General features: G+C 39.1%; 2 protein-coding genes across 2 annotated transcripts in view; both read left to right on the top strand.

The window, feature by feature from the left end:
* LOC127655660 (calpain-7-like) overlaps nucleotides 1–23778 on the top strand; it is a 301204-nt gene that overhangs the window by 75873 nt on the left and 201553 nt on the right. The window lies entirely within an intron of this gene.
* Nucleotides 2650–22181, top strand: LOC127655667 (serine/threonine-protein kinase 40). Its single transcript, XM_052143584.1, has 11 exons — nucleotides 2650–2847; nucleotides 6723–6849; nucleotides 7224–7309; nucleotides 9088–9231; nucleotides 10065–10289; nucleotides 10997–11049; nucleotides 15692–15807; nucleotides 18145–18289; nucleotides 18842–18961; nucleotides 19217–19301; nucleotides 20567–22181. The coding sequence occupies exons 2-11, from the start codon at nucleotides 6732–6734 to the stop codon at nucleotides 20783–20785; spliced, it is 1311 nt and encodes a 436-aa protein (XP_051999544.1). The 5' UTR covers nucleotides 2650–2847; nucleotides 6723–6731; the 3' UTR covers nucleotides 20786–22181.

Raw genomic sequence — 23778 nt, forward strand, 5'->3', positions numbered from 1 at the left:
CCTCAAGGAACATATTAAAACAAAAGAAAAATGCATTTTATGGCTCCTTTAAAAGTAAGAAATAAAATCATTAAAAACTAAAACCACAAAATCAAAGATAAGGAGGTTTGATACTATATGTGAACTGCTAGAAGCTAGACGAACTTTTAATGAACACTAGATGGCGCAATAGAACAACGCAGTCCTTCACATGAAACGTTTTTCCCCTCAATCACTAAAAAGAAACCGTTAAAATGTTAATGTGAGCTATGTCAACACTCTTGTCTGATAATTGCATGCTTGTGCTGTGCAGCTCCTGTTTAATACACAGGAGTTTTAGTCATACACGTTCAGTTTTGAGTGCCCCCCTCCCCCTCCTCACTGGCACATGCTGTTTAAGCACTTGGTCTGTTATGACTTTTCCAAACAAGCAATACTGAAAACCCCTGTGTTCATTTGAATAGTCGTGGGAGTCTCACCCACACAGTTATGAATGAATCGCTGTCACATCTTTTCCTCCATGGGAAAGAGCTTCTGATTTTCATTACCTTTGCTTTTTCTTTTTTTTTTACTCCCACAGCACAACGTATTTTGAAATTATGTGACTGTGCACTGCTGCATTAATAGGACACATGCCCGTTTAGGACATTATAGCAAGATACTATACTAACTACACCTATATTGATTTTCCATTTATATTAATTAAGTTTCTAGCAAAGAAAAAAGGGGAAGTTTGTTACTTTAGTTTTCCAGCAAAGTAGTCAAACAAAATGGGCACAGCTCAATCTAACTTTTGAGATGGATGCTATAAAGACAGAATGGCTCACTGTTTCTTTGAAATATTATACAAAATAAAAGACATAAGCATCTACTATAGTCCATAATCAGATTAATAAAAAAATATCATAAAGCATTTTTAAACAACATCAAAATGAGCTTAACTTTGCAGGGTGAAGCTATAGCAATATTTTTATAATGCCACAAATTACGTTGTCTTCTTCTGCAAAGAACTTAGGTGTTATATTTGATACCAAACTGTCCTTTGAAAATCAGTTACAATACATGCTCTCTGTTGCTGATGCCGAAAAAATAATTAATGCGTTCATGACCTCAATATTGTAACCTATGTAAACTTCTGCAGTTAATACAAGATGGACTTCAAAAACATTAGTCATTAATCTTAAAGTTCATAACAAATATTTTCTTTTTAATTTTAAACCACTGGACCGCTTACTTAATTTACATAAACCATGACTTGCACTGCACACAAATAACTAATATTGGTACTGTGTTCCTGTTGTTTAGCCAGAGGGGAACTGGCCCCCACAGTGAGTCTGGTTTCTCCCAATGTTATTTTTCTCCATTAACCAACATCTTATGGAGTTTTGTGTTCCTTGCCACAGTTGCCTTCAGTTTGCTCACAGGAGTTCTAAATACAATTATTATTTAATTTCTATACACATTTTACAATCATATATAATCAAACTACACCATGATTATGCTGAGACTTTATAGATATTACAGTTTCATTTTTTTTATGCATGATTTCCTGTAAAGCTGATTTGAAATGATGTGTGTTGTGAAAAGCGTTATACAAATACAAATTACTTGATTTGACAAGTGACCAAACAAAATTGCATATCCATTGTTATTCCAGAATGACACATATTATAAGAGCAAACAGAGGTTATTTGAAGGAATGTGAAGAAACAGAGGTATGCATTCAGACAGTACACCGACAGTAGATATTGTCTTTGCAGTTTTTCAATTTCACTGCTTCTCTTGGTCTTTATCAGGCATGGGCACTAGTTAAGTATGATTCACAGTTTCCACCCCATACACAGTGGGTTGGCCACTGTTTAGCCACAGCCTTATAAAAGTGTTTAATGTGGTTTAAGGCAAAGGCCATGCTGAGTCAAGACAGGAAGACAGCACAGCCTTAAATCAGTTGTTGCCCTTTAAAGCCCTCTCTTTTTGACATGCTGCCCACTGAATTGAAACTTGCCATCATGGGTGGGGTTGTTTGGTTTGGGGGGATCTAAAATTGGATTTGATCTTGAGGGTCTTCTGCATGCAAGAAACCCAAGAGGTTTGTTATTCTCACATGAATACCGATACACTTTGAAAGATTCCAGGTAACTGTCATTAATTTATTTAGTGTACTCTTAGTGTGCAATTCATGTGCCATGTTTATTAAAGGATGCACTGTCATTCCATTGTTTACTAGGGCTTTAGCTACTAATTTCTGCCAGTATTGTTTCTTGTGTGTGACAGTCCAGTCCAATCAAGAAGATAGAGAAAACATCTACATAAGGGTATATCAACAGCAGTGTCATGCACAGTATAGATTATGAAGAAAATCTGATTGTTTTAGTCAACATTATTAACTTGATTCAGCGGAACTGATTTCCGCAGCAATACGTCAATCTGGTATTTTCAACAAAAGAGTACATTACTTTAGCAATGTTTCACTCGGGTTATGCTGCAGCAGCAACGTACTACTGTGCTCATTAACATATTTCAAATGCTCTTCGTTCCATACACGAAGCGTAAAGCATGCCAATGTCAAGAATACACGTTAAGGCTGTGGAGACTCAAAAGAGCCTTTCCTATTGGCCGAACCGCCCTGTCGCTCACGGCAAGTGCGTCATTTCCGTTGTCAGGTGGTGCTGTTATGGAAATATGTGATCAGATGTCCTAAGAAGGCTTTTCCTTTAAAAGCCCTGTCGGTAATCGTGAATTTTCTCCAGTTCGCTTGAAACAGACCGCTTCGTTGAGAGTTTAAATGTTTGTGCACCCCTGCTGAATATAATCGTCCAGAAATGAGTGGGAATTAGTGTACGACAGAGGATTCCCTCGGCGGTTTCGGTAAGTTGTTAAATGGCCAGTTGATCGGCAGAGGAGATTTTCACTGTCCGTTTAAGGGACACGGTGAACTCACTCGCTTTATAGTCCACTGTTTTATCTTTAAAGTCAGATAAACACGCTTTTGTAACGATTAAAATGTCGTCGATGCAAAGCTGTTGTGATATAGACGATAGAAGCAGGAATGCGGATTGAAACTGTTAAAGGAATGCTACTGGTTCAAAACAAGCTAACGGTTTTTGTGACAAAATGTTGGTTACTACAATATATTTGCGACTCGTCCCTTATTTCTCTTTTGAACAATAGCAAAAAGCACGTTTGCAGACATAGATAGTGAGTGGGGCCAGTCCTTAAACGCTAAAATACACATCGTCTGAAAACTATATCCACAAGACGTAAACCTTACACATGTTAACGTGGTTTTAGTGCGATAAAATAGCATACTGACATTATTTATGTCAAGTTAAATCCAATAGAAGTTAGTTGTCATGACAACAAAAAAATCCCGTTATCCTGTGTATGGTTAAAACTTTACCCAGGTGAAGTTAGCACGCGATCTCACCACTGTTAAATCATGTTAACATGTTTAACGTTTACGTCTTGTACGTTTGAAACGTTATTTTTCTTTGTTTGAAACGTTCACGTTCACTTTTTTTGCCCACATAATCAATATTATGCCATGAATTCTGTTTGCATTGAGTTTCGCTTGCACATGCTAAGACTAGTCTACCTGGGTAATGATGATGTTTAATGTTAGTCTTTATATTAATATTGAACATGATCACATACGGACTGATTTATTGCTATTTCTTGCATATGATTGACAATGTTGACGTATGCATTCTTGTTTCTCCTGTTATCAAGTTGCAGCAGTCCTCTCTATATTCCCTGTGCTGTATTTTAACTATAAATGGAAGCATTAGTCACTCGTTTTCACACTCTACAAACCCAGACATCCAAATATCAAACAAAGCGTGTGCAAACGCACATCTGATACTGGTTTCTGCAAGCTCTCCTGTTGGTTGTCGAGTTCTCAAGTTCGGCCTTTTTGTGAAGTGACAGCTAGTATATTTTGATCTAATAAAATATTAAAATCTTCTGCTACACTATGGATCGGAGGGTTTAAATCATGCAGGGTTGATATTTCACTTCCCTGATTGCTGTGACGTGCACAAGATGAGCACCAAGTACTCTCATCCTTTCAGGCCTTAAAAGACAATCTGATTACAGAGTGAGTAATCCTTCATATAACATTGTTTCATCATCATGAAGAGTGATTGCATTGGGTGCAAAGTTGCAATTTTCAATGGAGAGGGCTGATCACCGGCAACTGAACTAATTTTTTTGTGACTTGGACTCTCAAGGTAACTTTTGTTGTTTATGATATCATACTTTCTATGAAATCAATTTACTAGACTTGCCCTCACTGGCTCTGATATGAATTCAGGATTGAGCATTGAGCTTGTTTTATTTGTTGCTGTTTTTATGTATGCATATGTGCATGTATTGGTGTCAGTGAGAGAAATGCACGATAGTTTGGCATGACCTAAAATTATTACAGATGGTTTAATACCATTCATGAATTCTTTCTTTTCCATTAAGATCCCAGATATCTGCTTGCAGATCAAGTTCTCAATCTTAGCAGCAAGCCAAAGCGTGCACACACAGTCTCGCTTTGTAGCGTGCCATGATGCTTTTTAAGATGTTAGTTCTCTAAAAGTCTAATAATGCATGTCAAAAGGTTTGAGGAGAAAGCAATTACGTCTCTCACCTCCATCTGTCGTGTTGTCAACAGTCTGGGTCCTGAAAGACAAAAAGCTGTAAATGTGTAAAATGATCTGCGATAACTGCCAAATGTACCCCCTCCTACGTCCTCGACACAACAAGCTGTGTGATCTGTTGCAGCATTGTAGCAAATATTTGGATGCCTATTCTTTCATTCAAAATGTCACAAGAATGAAGCTTGTCGCTAAAATGCAAATTGTGACTACGTTTAAAGGGATAGTTCACCCAAAACTGAAAATTCTTAGGTACTCACCCTGATGTTGTTCCAAAGCTATATGACTTTCTTTTGTCCATGGAACATGGAAAAGTCATACCTTTTGGAACAACATCAGGGTGAGTGAGTGACCACATTTACATGCACTTAAGAAAAGGGTTTATTCCAGGGTTTTTGCAGAAAGTGGCTTTCTAAAACATTGTGTAAATGAGAACTTATGTCTCTTAAGGGATTAAGAGAAAGCGGGTTAGTCCTCGAAAACGCGGCTTAATGTGGTCATGTAAGCACATAAGCGGCATTTTGGTGAGTGTTTGAAGGGTGCACATGTGTATGAACGGACCGGATAACAAACGTCTTAGGATGCAGCCCTACAAAAATTCAGCACAGTGGAAAGAATTCAACATTTCTGTGAGTACAGTGTCAAAAGCACATGCACTATAAACTATACCCATTTATGCAAACCGATGAAAAATATCGACATTCCTTCATGCTTTCGTATACATGCGCTCATACTTTGGGGTCGCTATAGAAAGTTAACAAATGCTGCAACAGCTCTGGAATATGTGGAATTAAAGCAAATATACAGAGTATAAAATAGCAAAGTCTTCCTCGAATGCCATGTTTGTTATTTACACAAGTGTTGTGGGGAAATTACGTTGCTTTGGGGAAAGCGGCTTTTTCACACCGTCTGTGTGTAACAGCAGCCTTTCATATTTCTGACAAATGGCTACCAGTGCAAACCCCAGGCCTTGTGTGAATCACACTTTATCTGTCCTTAGCACCACTTGCTTTTCACTACAACACAAGAGATGTTCATCAGTTTATACAACAACCCTTTGCCCAACAAAACATAGATCCTCCTTGATAAACAGCCAATAGCTATTTCACAGAGGCCTTATCTTAAATGTCTAATTTAATGAACTTTTGTATCATAATCGATGCACTGTATGTGATATTCTAATGTTTTGCTTTCAATAATATTCAGTAGTTTGGCATTCCTTGTTACAAGACCAGCCAAAAAGGGAATCTTTTAATATGCATTGCAGATTACGCTGCAGAGATTTGCAGATAAACCCATGCAGATTAAGGTATGGAAGGATTAAAAATAGATAGAAAAGGCAGGAATTGCAGAAGTGGAGTTCAAGATTTATAGGTTATATTAGTACACTTGATCTTTCATTAAAGGGGTAGTTCACCGAAGAATTCACAAAATGCGAAAAGGAGATGCAAGGCAGTATGTTACCATTCACTTTCATTGCATGCTTTTTTGATACAATGAAAGTAAATGTTGACTGAATCTGTTATTCTGCCTTACGTCTCCAATGAAGAAAGTAATACAAGATTTGGAACAACGTTAGTGTGAGTAAATGACAGAATTTTAGCTCCATCAGCACTAGATTAATTCTCAATGTTTACCTTTCTCAACCGATTTGTGGTCAACAGTACCATATGTGAATGTGTTCATATTGTCCATCAGGGAAGTCATATCAACAAAATTCACACCTGCTGCTAATCTTTACTTAAGCTTATGCAAATAGACTGAATGGGTTGTCATATATACAGTGGCAGAGCTGTTAATGATGGCTGTTTTGAGGTGTCGTCAAGGGGATGACTTTTGCTAAATCACCCTTTCCCCATCCGTTATTTCACCCCTTTTTCCTTTATAACTCACACATTGCTGCCAGTGTAATGGAAGACCTCATTTGGGGTTGGCTATTGTCATTCAGAGTCCGTGTCCTATGGATACATTTTTTGGGTGCATGGAGTTTTGCATAAATTTGTTTTAGATCAGAAGTCTTGCATCTTTCTGTAAGCATACTAAGTTGTTTCATATAAGTTCAGCAATTGTTTATTGATACCCTGTTATTGTCTTTTGCAGATCTGCAAAATGTCCAAACGCCGTGCTTCGGAACGAGGTGCTGGAGAGTCATCCGGCAGACCCAGCAAGCTCCTCTGTCCTGGTATATCAGGCAACAATGCTAAAAGAGCTGGTCCCTTTGTTTTAGGTAAGCTACCTTGGCATTGCAAGGAAACAACCTTCAGTACTAGCCTTTGTGTGTGATTTAGGAGGAGGTGGTCTCGATAAGAATTCCAGCGATTTTTTTTTTTTTTAATTATTTTTTTTTAATTTTTTTTATTTTTTTTTTATTTTAAATTGACTGCTTCTAAATCTGAAGGTCTTTCACACTTTGCTGCTATTATGTGGCTGTCTTGCCTTTGAAATGCACTTGTCACAGTTGGAAATAGTAATGTGATGTGCTAGCATGGGGTACTGAGATAAGACCGTTCATGTTTGGGCTCAAGGGGTATTGCTGTGCTCTGGGCTGACAGTACCTTTTGAATCTGGTACAAATATATCTGTCCTTCCTCTTCTCGGCAGGCCCAAGGCTGGGAAACTCTCCTGTGCAGAGTATAGTCCAATGTCTTGCCAGAAAGGATGGGACGGATGATTTCTATCAGCTAAAGGTAAGTATCTTCCAAGTCCTTTTCAGGCAAGTCAGTCCACACAACGGCCAACTTAGTAATGCCCCCCAGGAGGTAATGAAGTATAGTTCCAATCTACTTAAATGGGGAAAGACATAAATCTCTAACTGTTTGTCAAGATTACAAATAACATATGTCAGATGATCAACAATTAACTGTGACAACAAAAGGATCATATAATTCACTTTATTGGTTCAGATCATGCTTTAAAACAAATTTTAAGGTCCAGTTAATGAACCTATATGTTCTTGAGTAATTGAAAACTATCAAAAAAGCTTTTGGCTCTTTTAACTGTAAGGATGGCCTGCCCAATTTTTCCAACTTTGTTTTGGACATTTTTTTTTCCTATAGGGATTGCATAAAGTTCTGTATAGAGGTCTAAACCATGAACCAAACCAGTCAGCCATGAACCAAACATCACAACATTACAAAAAACATAGTAATTATTTACTGTAATCTGTAATTTCATTTAAAATTATTGTAATCAGATTACACTTACTGACTTTCAATGAAAGTAATTACTGTACTTTTAAGTACATTACTTGCGTTAAAGTAATATGTATAATACATATAAAATATGAATTCACATGTCTGTCTGTTAGTGTTTCTAAGGTTGTGCGATCAATGAATGAAGAGGAAATATAGACATTTTGAGAGGAAAACCAAAAACTTTTCCAGGAAGAGTGATTTAGAAAGTAAGTTAAATGTAAAATAATTAGTAATGTGATTACTTTTTTAGATTTAGTCATTAGAAATTTGTAGCAGATTACTTATTTTGTGTAAATTACCCAACACTGGGTACAATACTGTCTACTTAACATGAGAGAATGAACTACAATCCCATTAAGAATTGTAAATGACATAATCACAGTAAAAATGAAAGAAAACCATAAAACTAGTCATTTAAATTAGTTAATTAAAAGTATGGAAACAATACTTTTAAAGTATATTGCAAAATATTTAGATTTATACAGTGGTTTGAGAGTGTGGGGAGATCAACCGTTGCATAATTCGGATGAACTAATATTAACAAATATTCATTGGAATATTGGAACCTTATTGGAAAATGTTATCGTTAATAATTCCCCTGTGAAAAAAAAATTAAAGGGATTTTTAATTCTGGAACTAGACTGTTGAAGTCTATAGCTGTCATATTGAGCATTTAGATTTTTTCTTATTCATTAAGTGGCCTGTCTCTTCTTTATACCGTCTCTGGTATCTTTCACTCACTGTATCGCCAGAACATTTTTGTGATGTGATTCATACATGTCCTGGCCAGAGTGGTAAGACACCATCTGAAAACAAAAGCCACTGTGTCTCACTGTTTGCATGATCCTTTGACCTGCGTCAACAAACCTCTACAATACTGTCCAATTCATGCCACATCTAGTTCAGAGAAGAACATCAAAACTTTGGGCTCTTTGTTAATAGACCATTCCGTTATTGGATGGGAAGTTGCTAGTCAACCTGGTGTCAGACCTTTTGACCCCACTTTTTCTTATGCCCCAGAGTCTAGTGTCCCTTAGCTGTCCAGATGTCTTGAATGGACTTGTTGAATGACATGTGATGAAGTTATCTTTGTCAGTCTCTGTAGAAAAAGCCTTTTAATAGAACCTCTGCATTGCCTCAAGTTTGTTGATGGATTAGTATGGCATCGCAGTAGAGATAAGAGACTCCCAGAAAGGTTTAGAATAGGATCTAGGGGTGTATGATATGACAGTGTTGAGGTTGTGGCCTCTTACCTTTGCCCTTTGTTGTAGATACTGACCCTGGAAGAGCGTGGGGACACTGCAGGAGAGACGCAGGAAGAAAGGCAGGGCAAAATGCTGCTGCATACAGAATACTCTTTACTGTCACTGCTCTCTAACCAAGAAGGAGTGGTGCACCACCATGGCCTCTTCCAGGTAAGACTAATTAGACTTGCCTGTAGGTCATGTATACATAGAAGCATCCACACATATCAAAACATCTTAAGAATGTACTTGCATCTAAAAAACCTAAACAGAATGGAACAGAATGCAGCTGTCTCCAGACGTAGCTCTCATAAGTTCTCATAGCTTTGATAGTGCAGCCGTTGTAATAAAAATGTTTTTGCGTCCTGCGCATCCCTAGCCACAAGACATAATTTGTTAATATTATTCCTTTAGTTGTTTTCGCTTTCATCGCAGTGTTTGGAGTGACTCACTTTCTCTTTTTATTTTTTTTTCATCTGTTTTTCAACAATATCTTCTACACTCCCTTCTTCCCCGGTGGAAATTGAAATCCGAACAAGCTGTACAGAGCTGTCGGGGCCATTCATTGAAGCTTGCGGTATTGATTGGTTTATTATAGCTCTTCTCTAGAGTGGGCCAGTTAATTATAGATCGCCTCTTGTGTTTGGAAGCACAGTCATTACAAACACAAACCACACTGCCAATCGATTCATGGCCCTTTTTTGACCCAGGCCTCAGGTGACCAAGGGTGGGCTTTTATCATTCATACCAAATGGCTAGGCATTCAGTAAAGAGAAAAACGGCGGATGTCCTTTGTGTTCCTCCAGTCCATTAGCATCGGCTTATTCTGTAAATGTTGTGTTTTCTTTGCTTCATTTAGAGGCATAATGATGTGGTTGCGTACTTAAATGCACTATTGGGTTGTTTGAGGTAAAAGTAGAAAAGTATAGCTCTTCTGTACTCTGCCTGCAATAAATCTCTGCGCAAAACTTTAACACAATCTGTCATTGCTCATTCCATCTCAGGACCGTTCCTGTGAGATTGTGGAGGACATGGAGGCCAACAAAGTGCGAAAGATGAAGAGGCGAATATGTCTGGTGCTCGACTGCCTCTGCGCCCACGACTTCAGCGACAAAACGGCCGACCTCATCAACCTGCAGCATTACGTCATCAAAGAGAAGCGACTGAGCGAGCGTGAGGCTATCGTCATTTTCTACGATGTAGTGAGAGTGGTGGAGGCATTACATAAGGTGAGTCGCCATAATGGACTAGTTATTGGACTACTAATTAGACATGAAATCAGAATGGACCCTATTTATTTTCTTAACACATTCATTGGTCTTTAACAAGTATTATTCAGTGTTGCTCGTTATTCAAAGGAAAAAGTATGTCTTTGTGATTAAAATATAATATAGTACGTTTTCTCCTGAACTTTCCTTTTTGTCTATAATCGCAAAGTCCTTTTTGTTTTTTCCAATTCCTCCCTTCCATGTCATGTGGAAAAATGCACTGGTCCATTTTTGTATGGAATGCCCACTTTTTCAAGATTCAAGAAATTCCTGTTGGGTAAAATGAAGTTTCAAACAAAGTCAGCACACTTTTGCTGTCAAAAATTAAGTTCTGCCCTATGAAGTGAAGTTCAACACTACATTTCTTTTTCCCTTGAAGTTGTTGGGAACTGCACCCAAGACTTTCACCCACTGTTGCACTTGTGTATATGGTTGAGTGACAATAAAGGGATTTGATTTGTAATATTCTGCTTCATTGAGAAATATGTCACATTATGGAAATAAAATTGATTTGATTGCTGTTTCATGTTGACTTTAAAGATAATCCACTTAAATAAATGTGGATAATTTTAAAAAATTTATAAAAAATATTATTATGCTAATTGATTGGATGTTCTCTAAAACATTGCCCATAGAAAGTCTAATGTAACACTGCTTTTGTCTTTTAGAAGAATATCGTCCATCGAGACTTGAAGCTTGGAAACATGGTGCTTAATAAACGGTAAGACACAACTCCTCTCTATCCCTGTCCTCCTTTGTGGCGCTGGTGGATTTCTCTCTGCCTTTGGGCCCATGTGCACTCAGCCCTCTATCAGGCTTTCATGGAGCACCGTCTGGCCCCATTGACCTCCCTCCTCCTGGGTTCTTAGTGAGAGCGTGATTCATCCCCACAGGCAGGGAGGGGAGGGGTATTGAGCAGCAGAAAACCATCCCAGTTAAAATGAGCCAGCATGGAACGTGCCCCTGTTTTGTTCCCTGAAAAAAAAGGAGATGGTTGGCAGGCAGGCAGGCGGGGAGGGGGGATGAAACCGCAAATGCCTGGCTAGAAGGCATCTGAGGTCAGCAATCGCACAGTGAATCATATAGGCCCAGTGGATTTCCCAATTCCTCATCCATAAAGCCCTCTCCAAACGCAATATGCAACGCCTGTGTGTGTCTTTCTGCCATGAGAGAGTGGAACGGGAGCCTGCTACAGCACTTCTAACCATAGTTCTGTTGACATTTGAAATGTCCCAAAGGAACAAGAGACTCACTGACTAATTGAAAATCCTCAGTTCTGCCTGTCACATTTGCCAGCATGTGCTGCTTGCTGTTGACTTCTCACATAGTGCAGTTTGGTCACATAAGTGCACAGCTTGTCTAATTATGAGACCCGTCACACCATATAAGCTCACTGGCATGTGTAGAGAGAGGAGTCTGGCTCTTGGCTTTTAGATTCTCTTCTCCCTGCCATGTTTCTTTACAGGCAACTGTATTTATTGACTACTGGCTGGTTGCAAGAAATGTATACATTATATAACATGCATTTAAACGTTAAAGGAATAGTTCAACCAAAAATGAAAAATCTGTTATTCCAAACTTGTGGTGTTCCGAACTAAACCATGTTGTTCAAAACACAAATGATGTTTGGCAGAATGTTAGGGGCTGACCGCCTCAATCACATTCACTTTCTTTTTCACTATTGTTGTCAAGAGCCATGGCCTAGCAGTTGGCACATGTGTTCCAACACATAGAGCCTTGGTGCTCATGCAAGCAGCATAAGTTCGAATTCAGCTTGCAACATTTCCCGATCACATCCTACCTATTCTCCCCATTAATTCTGATCTCCACTGTCCTGTCACCAGCGAAAAGTAAAATATTAAAGCTGAATGATGAATCTGATTTAGTTTATCTGGTGTGTTTGTAAAAAGTATGTGTAAAAACTCTAGCAGGTATTGTATTGCTTGCTAAACATTTAGAAGCACGGAGTCGCAGTGTTCAGAGTTCAGAGCCATTTCCGAAATAAGAAAACAGGAACTCAAGAGCATTGCAGTGCATTTTAAATGTGGCTCAGTGTCTGGAGAAAAGGTTGTCCGTTTAGGGGAATTTTTCATCTTTGATATGTTGCATGTGCCATTGTTGAGTCAGAATGTGTAAGCCTGTTCTTCAGGAGTCAATTATGAGGACAGGCACAGACCAGTATTGCAAGGATACAGCCACATGTACACACGCTCGTCACTGGACTCTATGGTGATGAAATAGAGCAGTCTGGTCTGTCTTCTTCAGTTTGACAGGAGAGCAGAACACTGTGTCCCAGCTGGAGATAATACATCTCTCTGCCAAAGGATCCATAGCTCAGAGCTGAGTCATTCGCACACGTAACACTGCCAGGGCGCTCTCTCTTTTTCACTCTCCTCATACCCCTTCTGATCTGACTGTCTGTGTGACCCTGCCCAGCCGGCTGACTGTTGGCTTTGGGTGGAATAGAAAGCACTCTGTATTAGTCATATAAGTAGTCTGTTACATGTAGGCCTACACTATTTCGTAGACAAGGCGCATGGGACTTTAAAATTGATCGCTGTATCTATTGGCGTCCTACGCTAAGACAGGTCACATTCTATTGATGCTTTGTTGTCCCTTTATTGCCTCAAATCAAGAGCTTTTTTTCAGTGCAGATAAGGAAGGTTCTTGCATGATATGAAATTAAACTGACTGATATAGTTTGAGAGTGGCATGGCTGATAAGATGCATGGCTGTCTTATCAGCCAGGAAATCCAGCCTTTCATTGAAAAGAGCAAATTATCTTTTACTTAAATGTAAAAGATTTAGCTTAACTAGCCATTTGGTATTTCAGGCATTGTTTACCAGTAGCATTTTCTCAATAATGGGACAATTTCCTGTGGCGCAAAAGCTCCTCTTACATCATAAACATTTTCCGCCACCTCTTTATCCTTCTGAGCTTACACACACCACTCTTGAGGGTGCACAATATGGATTCCATCAAGACACTATAAATGTAAACCTATGCAAACGAAAGAGTAAGATCTCATGATTGCACATTTGCTTTCACTATTAGCGTTGTTCCTCTTTCAGCATGGATTGTCCAAGCAGAGGAACTCCAAAACCAAAAACATTGCATCAAAATCCCACATTAACCTCACTCAGCTGAGGCAGTTCTAACCGGATCTCAGCTTCAAGACTTCCTCTTGCGTTCAAACCACTTAACTTTTCCCGTCAACAAGGGCTAATTTTAGCTGCAGCGAGAGACCGGAAGGCTTCTGGTCCCATCACATGAACAGGAAGTGGAGGCTGAGCAATGTGGTGGTCCTGAGGAGAAAAGTTAGCTAACTCTTTTAGCTTGGGAACCAGAGCGAGAACAGTTCCTGCAGTTGTGATGCAGCCAGACAAAAACAAGCTTTCCAGTTAGACCTTTTTCTTGTAGATTTTTTTTCTGCTGGCCCATTTGGGCTATTAGTTCAGATTATTAATTGCCCTGCCAACATTTCCACTGGCCCCACAACAAATGTGTTTTAAAGCTATTTTAACCCTTAAATGCATGGGAATTTACCAAACACACTCTCATATTTTTGGGTCTTTAGACAGCAATTATTTCTCTCACGAATGGATCTACAATATGATAAAATTTGAAAATAATAGAATAAAATATATTTTGAATATATTCATTAATCGAAGAGATGATGCAACAAATCAGGGTAAATCTAGAACTGGATTCATGAAAATTTCTCTGAAATTTCACGAGATGCAACTTGTTGTCAAACGCATTGAGCTTCACATAAGCTTAAAGTACTTTTAAAGTAACAGCTTCTTACACTGAATCATACGTTCTGATCAGACGGGTTACATTAAGAACTAATTATGGATTTGATGGCACAAAAACATACTTCCCATTATGTAAATTGGACTTACTATTTTTTTTTTTTTTTTTTTACTATTTAAGGTGAAAATAGCAGACTTACATCAAAAGACACAGGCCAGTGATATTAGATATTAACCAGGACTTTCACCCCAAAAAACTTTTTTTTTCTGCTTTTAACATTGTGATATTATTCTTGGTTAGAAATTAGAGAAAATGAAACAAACCTTAAAGTGACATTTTTCTGCTGATCATGCTCGCTTGTTTTGAAGTTAGCGGGCATCGTGGATAAGCCACACCCCACTTGATGTTGTTAGACTCAACTCCGGACCCACATCTAAACAGTGCCACATAGTGAAGGGCAAAGGGAATGATGTACCGCGAACATTAAAAGGAGCGTCACAAAGAAATAAATGCTTTCCGCAAAGTGAAACCCAAAGAAAAAGATGTTGCAAAAGAATTGATGCCAAAAGTCTGTTACCCATTAAAAAAGGATCTCAATTCTTGGATTTTGTTTACAGCATACATTGTTTTTTTGCAATTAAACACAGCTTTGTAAAAAAAGCTGTGTAAGAACCTTTGCTGGGAAAAATCACGGGCATATTTGTAGCTGTTAGGCGTGAGTGTGTCTGTCACTCTCAGGGTGTGAAAGTGAGACAGCAACTAGGTAAGCATGGGAAAAGAGGACCGAAAGAATGGTGGGGGGTTTTATTTAGTGAAGGAAGATTATAGCTGTGACTGTGTGAAATCTTTGCACATTTAAGGTTCCGCCAGTCCAGTTTCGTCAGCTGGCACATTCATTTCACTCATTCTAAATTAATGTATTTTTACTTGAGAGCGACTCTACGTATGTGTGTTTGAGTGTGCAGGTGTGTAGGAATGCTTGTTTTCGTTGCATGTCTCTCGATGAAAAGAGCGCAGTTCTTTCCTTTTCGAGGTGCAAAGATTAGTCATCCTCGAGCTTGTGAGAAGCCACAGGTGACTCACTTGTTTGTCGAAAGTGCAGCCATGGTGTGTTCAGTCATGTTAGAGTCTGCTTTTTGGAAAGGCAGAATAGCTCCCTGTCCCTGCCACAGATTAGATTTAATGACATAGGCAAAAATATCAGAGGCATGTTTGCACAGATACAAACACGGCTCCCCTAACAACACTTAGTTTAATTTTGATATGCTTCTATTGTAAAAATAAAAAAATAATTTTGTGTGTGTTTCTACAAATAGACATACAAGGCACTGATTTCACAGCATTATCTCTTTACTCCAAACAGGACTGAAGATGGGATTTCAGTGTGTGTGTGTATATATATATATTAGATATATCATTTTATTATAATTTTTTGGGGGGGTTAAATGTGACCTGGACACACCTTTGTGTGATTCACCATAAATGCATACAGGCACAGATTTTATACAGCTGTAATATTTTTAATCCAAACATCAGGGTTGAATATGGGTATTCAGGGTGGTTTTTGATGTCATCCATGTTTTTTTTTTTTTTTTGTGTGTTGCAGGACTCATCGGATCACCATCACAAACTTTTGTCTTGGCAAGCATTTGGTGAGTGAGGAAGATCTGTTAAAGGACCAGAGAGGCAGTCCAGCCTACATCAGCCCAGATGTCTTGAGTGGTGAGAATCCAGCCTGTGTCTGTGTGTGACCATGACTCACCCTCCATGTCACCAATGTAATCAAAGCTCATAAAGCAAACCATCTACACAGCCCTAATTAGGACAGCAGTCACTAACCGTCAGCAGGGTTGAATGATCGTTGTTTATTGAAGCCATTATTTGTGTTGTATTACAGAAGAATTTGATTTATTTATTTATTGAATTTAAGTGTGTGTGTGTGTGTGTGTGTGTGTGTGTGTGTGTCTGAGCATGACCTGTTAGCTCATCAACGGCTTCAATACCAAAATTCGTCCCTTAAGCTTGTGGTTAAGGCCTCAGGGAGATGCATCATATCAAATTAACAGTGGTTGTCACACACTAAATCTTTACAGGCAATCTCGCTTTCATCACTGAACTACGATTAACTTCAGTGATGCAATATCTGTATGTGGGCTTGCTGTTTGTATTAAGTATCCTAATATTCTAGGTTAACATGCATTGTTTAGCTGTGTTCAATGCAACTTAAGCTTGTGAGAGAATCTACGGCATGCTGTTTATTACCACAGAAAAAAAAATTGTCTCAGTTTGTAAAAACATCTATAGAATTAAGCTTACAATGAAAGCCTATGGGGCAATAATTGTACGCTTGCACTAATAGTGATCATCAAGGGGCACCAAGACCAAGGGTGCATAAGGGCTTTTCACACTGTGCTTAACCCTCGGTTATCATCTTTTTAAACCCCACTTTTAACTCTTTGTAAAGCAACCTTTAACTTTTTGCGTGCATTTTCGTATTATGTTTAAGAAGACGAAAGCCAAATGGCTGATTTGCTTGGCAACATTTTCACAGAAGAGCATCTCCATTGACAGCAAGCTGTATTTGTCCAATCACCATTATTTAAAGCGCAAATAAGAACATTAAGCCTGGGTTTACGAATATACAATGTGAAAGTTTGGAACCTGAATACACATGGTTTATTATTATACACAGGGTAAAGTATGAACAGTGTGAAACAAGATAACCCTGTATTTCCTTTACCCAGGGCTAAGGATGACCCTGGGTTAACAATTTTAAGTGTGAAAAGCCCTTTTGTAAAAAAACAAAGCATATACAGTTATACCAAATCATTGCAAGCTATGCTGTACTTGCACTTGCAGTGGAAGTCTATGGGTAAAGTGTATAATGGTTCCCCCCATAGACCTCAATTGTAAGTGCAAGTACAGCATAGCTGTTGCAATAACATTACATAATGCAATGTTTTATAAATAATTTTCTTTGATAATAGATCTTGTATATGTCCAAAAAAAAATAATTAACCTTGTTCTTTCAGTTGACACGCTAACTAAAATATCCATTAAAATCTTTGTGAAACTACCATTAGTGTGTTTGCTGGGTTTTCCAAGATGTCAGTGGAGCATGCTCTGGGTAGATGCTGCATTCCAAGCATTCGTGTTAAAGATGGGCGCAGTGAGCTTTTTGTTTGTGGTCCCCATTCACAGTAAAATGAACGAAAGAAGCCAGGAGTAAATCAGCCGAATATGACAGCAGAACAAAGGAGAACTGCTTCAGTGAGTCATCACAATGAGTCATGCAGCAAGGAACTACTCTTCCTGCTCTTTCTGTCTAATTCTCTCTTCCTCTCACTGTTTTTCCATTGCTCGCTCGCTTTCTCATACCATTTCGCCTTCTCACATGGAGGGTCAAAGAAGGAGCAGAGGATGTGCACAGTACAGATAATATACCATACAAATCAAGCTCTTTACCAAATAGAAACTCCAATTAACATCAGTATCCCTTTTAAAACGAGCTCCCATGACTCATTTGTACTCTTCTGGCACTGTGTGTTCTATTGCCCATTTATGGCAGTAAACAAAGCAGTTTGGTGAGTGTGAACAGGTTTGGGGGACCATAAAAGATGGTGTGATACTACTAGTGGCATGTGTTCCTTTTAATATAATGCATTGTTTATGTTTGTTTATGCTTTCAAAGGGGTGGTATGTAACAATTATTGGTCTTAAACAAGTTAGCAAGTTGCTTGCTTGGCAAATTCCTTTTAGTATTATCTTATCACACTGGCGCTGTCTTCACTGGCATTATGTTAGGGGCACTTGTATCATAACAAATATCTAATGTCTATTTGTATTGTAATACAATACCTAAGCAAAGGTCATGTTTTTAAGATTATTTTGTATTGTGCGCGTTCACATCTTTTGCCATTGTTTGCCTTCTTGATGCATTTTGCGTGTATAATGTTGAATTTTAAGGCCTTAGAGAAAGCTGTAGTCCCATTTAATAACAAGCAAACTGTTATATTGCATACCTAGTTGCTGAAAGTGCATTTTTGTGTTTTCATGCAGGTCGACCATACCGTGGTAAGCCCAGCGATATGTGGGCACTCGGTGTGGTATTGTTCACCATGCTCTATGGCCAGTTTCCATTCTACGACAGCATACCTCAAGAACTCTTCCGCAAGATCAAAGCAGCAGAGTACTCTATTCCTGAGTGAGTGTCTCCATTCTCTCTGTGCTCCTGAGAATCCACAAAACTAATTATATCAGTGTGTTTAATTTGTGTCCCAAATGTGTCTAGAATTGATGAATTGCAAGTATTGTAATGGCCCTTGTTAGTGCTCCTTAAAATACTGTCATTTACTCACTCGTATGATTCCAAACCTGAATGACTCTCCTGTAGAACACAAAAGGAGATGTTAGGCAGAATGTAAGCATCATTCACCTTTCACTTTTCATTGTATGGAAAAAAGATGCAATTAAAGTGAATGGTGACTGAAAGTAACGTTTTGCCTAAAAGCTCCTTTTGTGTTACATGGAAGAAAGTCATATGGGTTTGGAACAATATGAGGGTGAGTAAATTATGACAGATTTTTCATATTTGGGTGAGTTATCCCTTTAACATCAGTTTCTCAAACATGAAAGAAAGTAGATGATGATGGAGGCTTAATTTTTGGGTGACCATATGCCTTTAAATGAATGTTGCATAATATAAATTTTTTAAATGCTCCTGTTTGAATCATCTTTTTGCATGTGTTTTGTGCAGGGATGGGAGGGTGTCTGAAAGTACGGTATGCTTGATCAGGAAGCTTTTGGTCCTCGACCCACAGCAGAGGCTTACTGCCACTGAGGTGCTGGAATCACTGAGCGGCATCATCGCCTCCTGGTAAGTCCCATCTTGAATCTTCAATTTATTGAGATCAGTCAAATCTTTAGCCTTGACTTCTTGTAACTGTGGCACAAGTAACTTAATAGGAATTCATGTGATGGGAGGATGTCATCTTGGGTCAGTGATGTAGTCTTGCCACAGTTTTGCAATAGAGAACAGATAGTGCTGCTTTCAGCCATGCATGTGAAAGTTGCAATCTGGCTGTAGATATGAAGTTTCCTAATTGACATTGACTTTATTTTATCTCCACAGGCAATCTGTGTCCTCACTAAGTGGCCCTCTACAAGTTGTGCCAGACATAGATGATCAGCTTAACCACCCCGAACATCTTCAGGAGGTCTGTTCTAGTCATAGCTGTGATGACTTCATGTTAAAGATTTATTCCTAATTAAATGCTCTTTTAGAATTTGAATGTCATTCCCCCAAATACAAACTGCAACTGACTAGCAAGTAGCAAAGCATAGTTTTATGACATTACTAAATCCTTCGGCTATATACATTGATCAGCCACAAAATTTAAAACCATCTGTCTAATATTGTGTAGGTCCCCCTTGTGCTGCCAAAACAGCGCCAACCTGGATCTCAGAATAGCATTCTGAGATGCTATTCTTCTCACCACAATTGTACAGGGTGGTTATAGACTTAGACTTGTCAGTTCCAACCAGTCTGGCCATTCTCTGTTGACCTCACTCATCAACTAGGCATTTCCATCCACAGAACTGTCACTCACTGGATGTTTTTTTTGTTAGTTTTTTTTTTGGCACCATTCGGGGTAAATTCTGAGTAAATTCGGGTAAAAAGACTTGTGCGTGAAAATCCCAGGAGAACAGCAGTTACAGAAATGCTCAAACCAGCCCATCTGGCACCAAAAAACATGTCGTACTCCAAATAACTCCAAACAAAGATCACATTTATCCCCATTCTGATGGTTGATGTGAACATTAACTGAAGCTCCTGACCTGTATCTGCATGATTTTTTGCACTCCACTGCTGCTACACAATTGGCTGGTTAGATAATCACATAAATGATTGTTGTTGCCAGACGGGCTGGATTGAGTATTTCTGTAACTGCTGATCTCATGGGATTTTCTCACACAACAGTCTCTAGAATTTCTCAGAATGCTGCCAAAAACTAAAAACATCGTGTGTGTGTGTGTGTGTGTGTGTGTGTGTGTGTGTGTGTGTGTGTGTGTGTGTGTGTGTGTGTGTGTGTGTGTGTGTGTGTGTGTGTGTGTGTGTGTGTGTGTGTGTGTGTGTGTGTGTGTGTGTGTGTGTGTGTGTGTGTGTGTGTGTGTGTGTGTATATAAAAAAGGGAAGAGCCCATATGTGTCTCTGAAACTACATGTTTCCTAGGAGAATTGTCAACACTGTAGCAAAAGGAGCCTTTAATATGAAAGTTTAAACAGCATTATCATGACATGGTCATGAAAATAGTTAAACCGTTCCAACCAGTATACACACAATGTGGTTAAATCCCAGTGACTGTTAATGCAGCAGCTAGATTGCTAAGTGACTTCCAAGACTTCCTCTAAAATTTGCTGCTCGTATTGGTCATTTTATAGTTCCTGCTTGCATTAAAACAATTTCTCATTGTACCCCTAGGCGAAAGTGACAGAGGAGTCGTCTCAGTATGAATTCGAGAACTACATGAGGCAGCAGTTGTTGTTGGCGGAAGAGAAGAACACTATCCACGAGACCAAGAACTTCCTCAGCAAGAGGCATTTCGGTAACGTGCCTCCAGTGAGGCGCCTCGGCCACGACGCTCAACCTATCAGTCCTCTGGATGCCGCAATTCTGGCCCAACGCTTCCTCCGGAAGTAGCACCGCCACTCTGCCTGTGGGAGTGGAGCCACGGAACTGGGCACACACTTGTATGTTTGCGTGAGAGAGTGTGTGTGTGTGTGTGTGTGTGTGTGTGCCCATGTGTGTGTTTGAGAGTGCACCGTGTGCCTGTGAGTCTGGCGGACACACGGGCCAAGGAATAGCTCACCATTCTGTTGCTTTATTCATCTGCCCAGGACACAAACTCTGCCTTTTGGGTGGCACATGGGAATCTGATGAGACACTGACTACCGCCACCACCTCCATGCCAATCCTTGCCCAAATCTGACACACACACACACACATACACATTTTCAGCAATACCCAAACAGAATCATGTAGCAAACCACACACAACCCTCCCATCCTCGTCTCCCCTTCACTCAACCTCTCCCTCAGCACTTTCAACGGGAATGCCGCGGATCCATGATCAACCCCCTTGTTCTGTCTCCGTCACTTCCTGTTCACCTCAACCAGTCTGTATCACTCCCGTATGTATCTATGAATGCAAATCTACCTCTTACCATTTTTCTCTCTCTTTCCTCCTCTTTCAGTCCATTTTTAACTATGCTCTCAGTTCTTTTGAAAGCAGGACTCATTATGTTGGGGGAGACAAGCACAGGCTCAAAAGCATTAGCATTGTGGTTGTGTAACTATTCTGTGTGTCAAACCAGTGATTGGTTTTTTTCCTCACAATCCGAATAAGCTTCTTTTTTTTTTCTCTTCATACTGAAATGGTAGCATTTTACAATAGATTATTATTTTTTTTCCATTTGAAGTATCACAATTTAGCAAGCTATAACCTTATATTAATGAAATCATAGCAGAAAAGTTCCTGTCCTCTATTTGAATGGGTTTCTCTTGGCAGCTAGCATCACAAATTACTATGTCTGGATGTCTACATCCAAAAGCATAACTTTGCATCCAAACCGGCCGATATGGTACATTGTTCTCCTATCAAAGGCCTCAATTTCCTTTGTATTATTCAATCAATCAAAGCACCTGATATGCCACTACAGTGGAGTGGTATTGTTGTAATATGGCTTGTCATAGGGTTGTGCTTGGAAAAAGAGAAGGGATGGGACAGCTGGTGATGGGATGAAACTGTCAGGAAGCAGGGTGGCTGAGCCGGCAGTCATGCGGAAGTCTAAGCCAAGATAAACCCTTAAGCCCTCCTTTCCTTTTACGTCCTTCTGTCTAGTGTGCTCACCCTCTGATAGCATGCCAAGCCATCAAAGTGCATCTTCTGCTATGTCCTGTATCTATAGTGCTTTCGTTCCCTACACAGATTTCAGCTGCAGCTCAGGGATAGAGAATTGGTCACTTGGGAACGTTTTTGGCCTCGGTGATACAAAGAAACCCATTGTATAGAGGACTCTTTTGAATACCCCCCCACCTGCCCCTCATTTCCATGTATGGTTATTAAAGGGGTAGGCTGCCAAGAAGAGAATTTCTGTCGTTGATTCATGCTAAAGTTGTTCTGAACCCGTATGAGGTGTACGGGTGAGTAAACAATGACACAATTTTAATTTTTGGGTGAACTATCCCTTTGTATGATTCAAGATCATCAGGAAATAAATGCCATCAAACTCACTCGCTTGGCCTGTTGCTTGCATAATATAACGTTGTGTGAGAACATTGCATAGGAAACATATTCTCATAATATATTTTGACAGTTTTCAATCCAATTTTAAGCTACCCATGTGTGTATAAAAGCATATCTTTGGGATATCTTGCCTTAGATTATTGACAGATTCACAATTCTACATTGAGCAGAGAATATGTACTTTTGATGCTAGAATATGTGTTAGTATAATAGGCAGTTGGCTTGCATCGACCTGTGGACCTGTGGCTTTAGTTGCAATGCCTTTTATATCTGGCTCAACTCGTGTCATTAGATGAAAAAGGTCATTCAGTACTGTAGGTCTCATGACTAGCAGCTTGGTTCATCCTTTTAATGTCTTTAATTTTCTCTCTCGAAGAAGTAGAGCCTGAGTTTCTGTGACTTAATTTATTTGCTGTTTATAATTCATCCACCTCTGTCTTTTTCTAAGCTCTGTTGCCGTGGTAAATGTAGAGATCATATGTCACTCAAAAGCATTGATGTGATCTCTCTCGTTTATTTTTCTTCTATCTTCAGTGAAGGTTTTGTTTTCTTGGCTCTCTGTACCTTTTTTTTTAAATTCTTGAATAATTGTCGCAAAAATCCTGTTGGTATATTAAGCTACACTAATGAGACTGACTTTGCATAGCTCTATTTTTAAGTCAACTAAATTATCGTGCACATTAGCATGACATGTAGAATCGATGTAGAGTTTATCTTGTGGGGTAAGGATGATACCGCACTTTGGCCAGTGTGAATAACATCACGATGAATGGCGTTAGTAATGCAAAACCCAGTACAGGGTATTGTTATTGTTTTGAAGAATCACACCAATGTTTCCACATTAGTTCTTATTTAAAGTGATGTTGCCTGCCACCATTGAAAGCATTAGTCTTTTCCCACATCAATGTGAATATATTTGGTTGTAAAGCAGTATTGTAGAGAATGACGTGTGAATTGTCAGAGGGGGGCTTTTGCAAGTGAATTAAAGTCCATCTCTCGAATTTAAAAAAGGAGTGCCTCAAGGCAATATACTGGGCCATGTAGTTTTCACAAAAGCCATTATCTCATAGTAAAGCTATACGGTTGCAATATGAATGCTGTTGATGTGGTTGTGTAGTCTGTGACCGAAACCTAAATGAAAGAATTGAGTTAGAATGTCTCTTTTATATGCCCATACTCAAGTAATTGCAAACAGTTGCCCCCTTGCATAGACAGTTTTGTGATGTCCAAATTCTGTCGGCAGCATGAGAAGTGTATGTAGTTGAGCTCTGTATACGTTTAAAAAGCAATTAGTGCATGATTCTAATTAGTGCCACAAGATGCGGCAGGAATTGCAATGGTTGTGGGTGTTTTGCATATGACTTTCAGGACAAAAAAAATACAGAAAG

The sequence above is a fragment of the Xyrauchen texanus genome, chromosome 15, assembly GCF_025860055.1.
Source record: "Xyrauchen texanus isolate HMW12.3.18 chromosome 15, RBS_HiC_50CHRs, whole genome shotgun sequence".
Classification (NCBI taxonomy): domain Eukaryota; kingdom Metazoa; phylum Chordata; class Actinopteri; order Cypriniformes; family Catostomidae; genus Xyrauchen; species Xyrauchen texanus.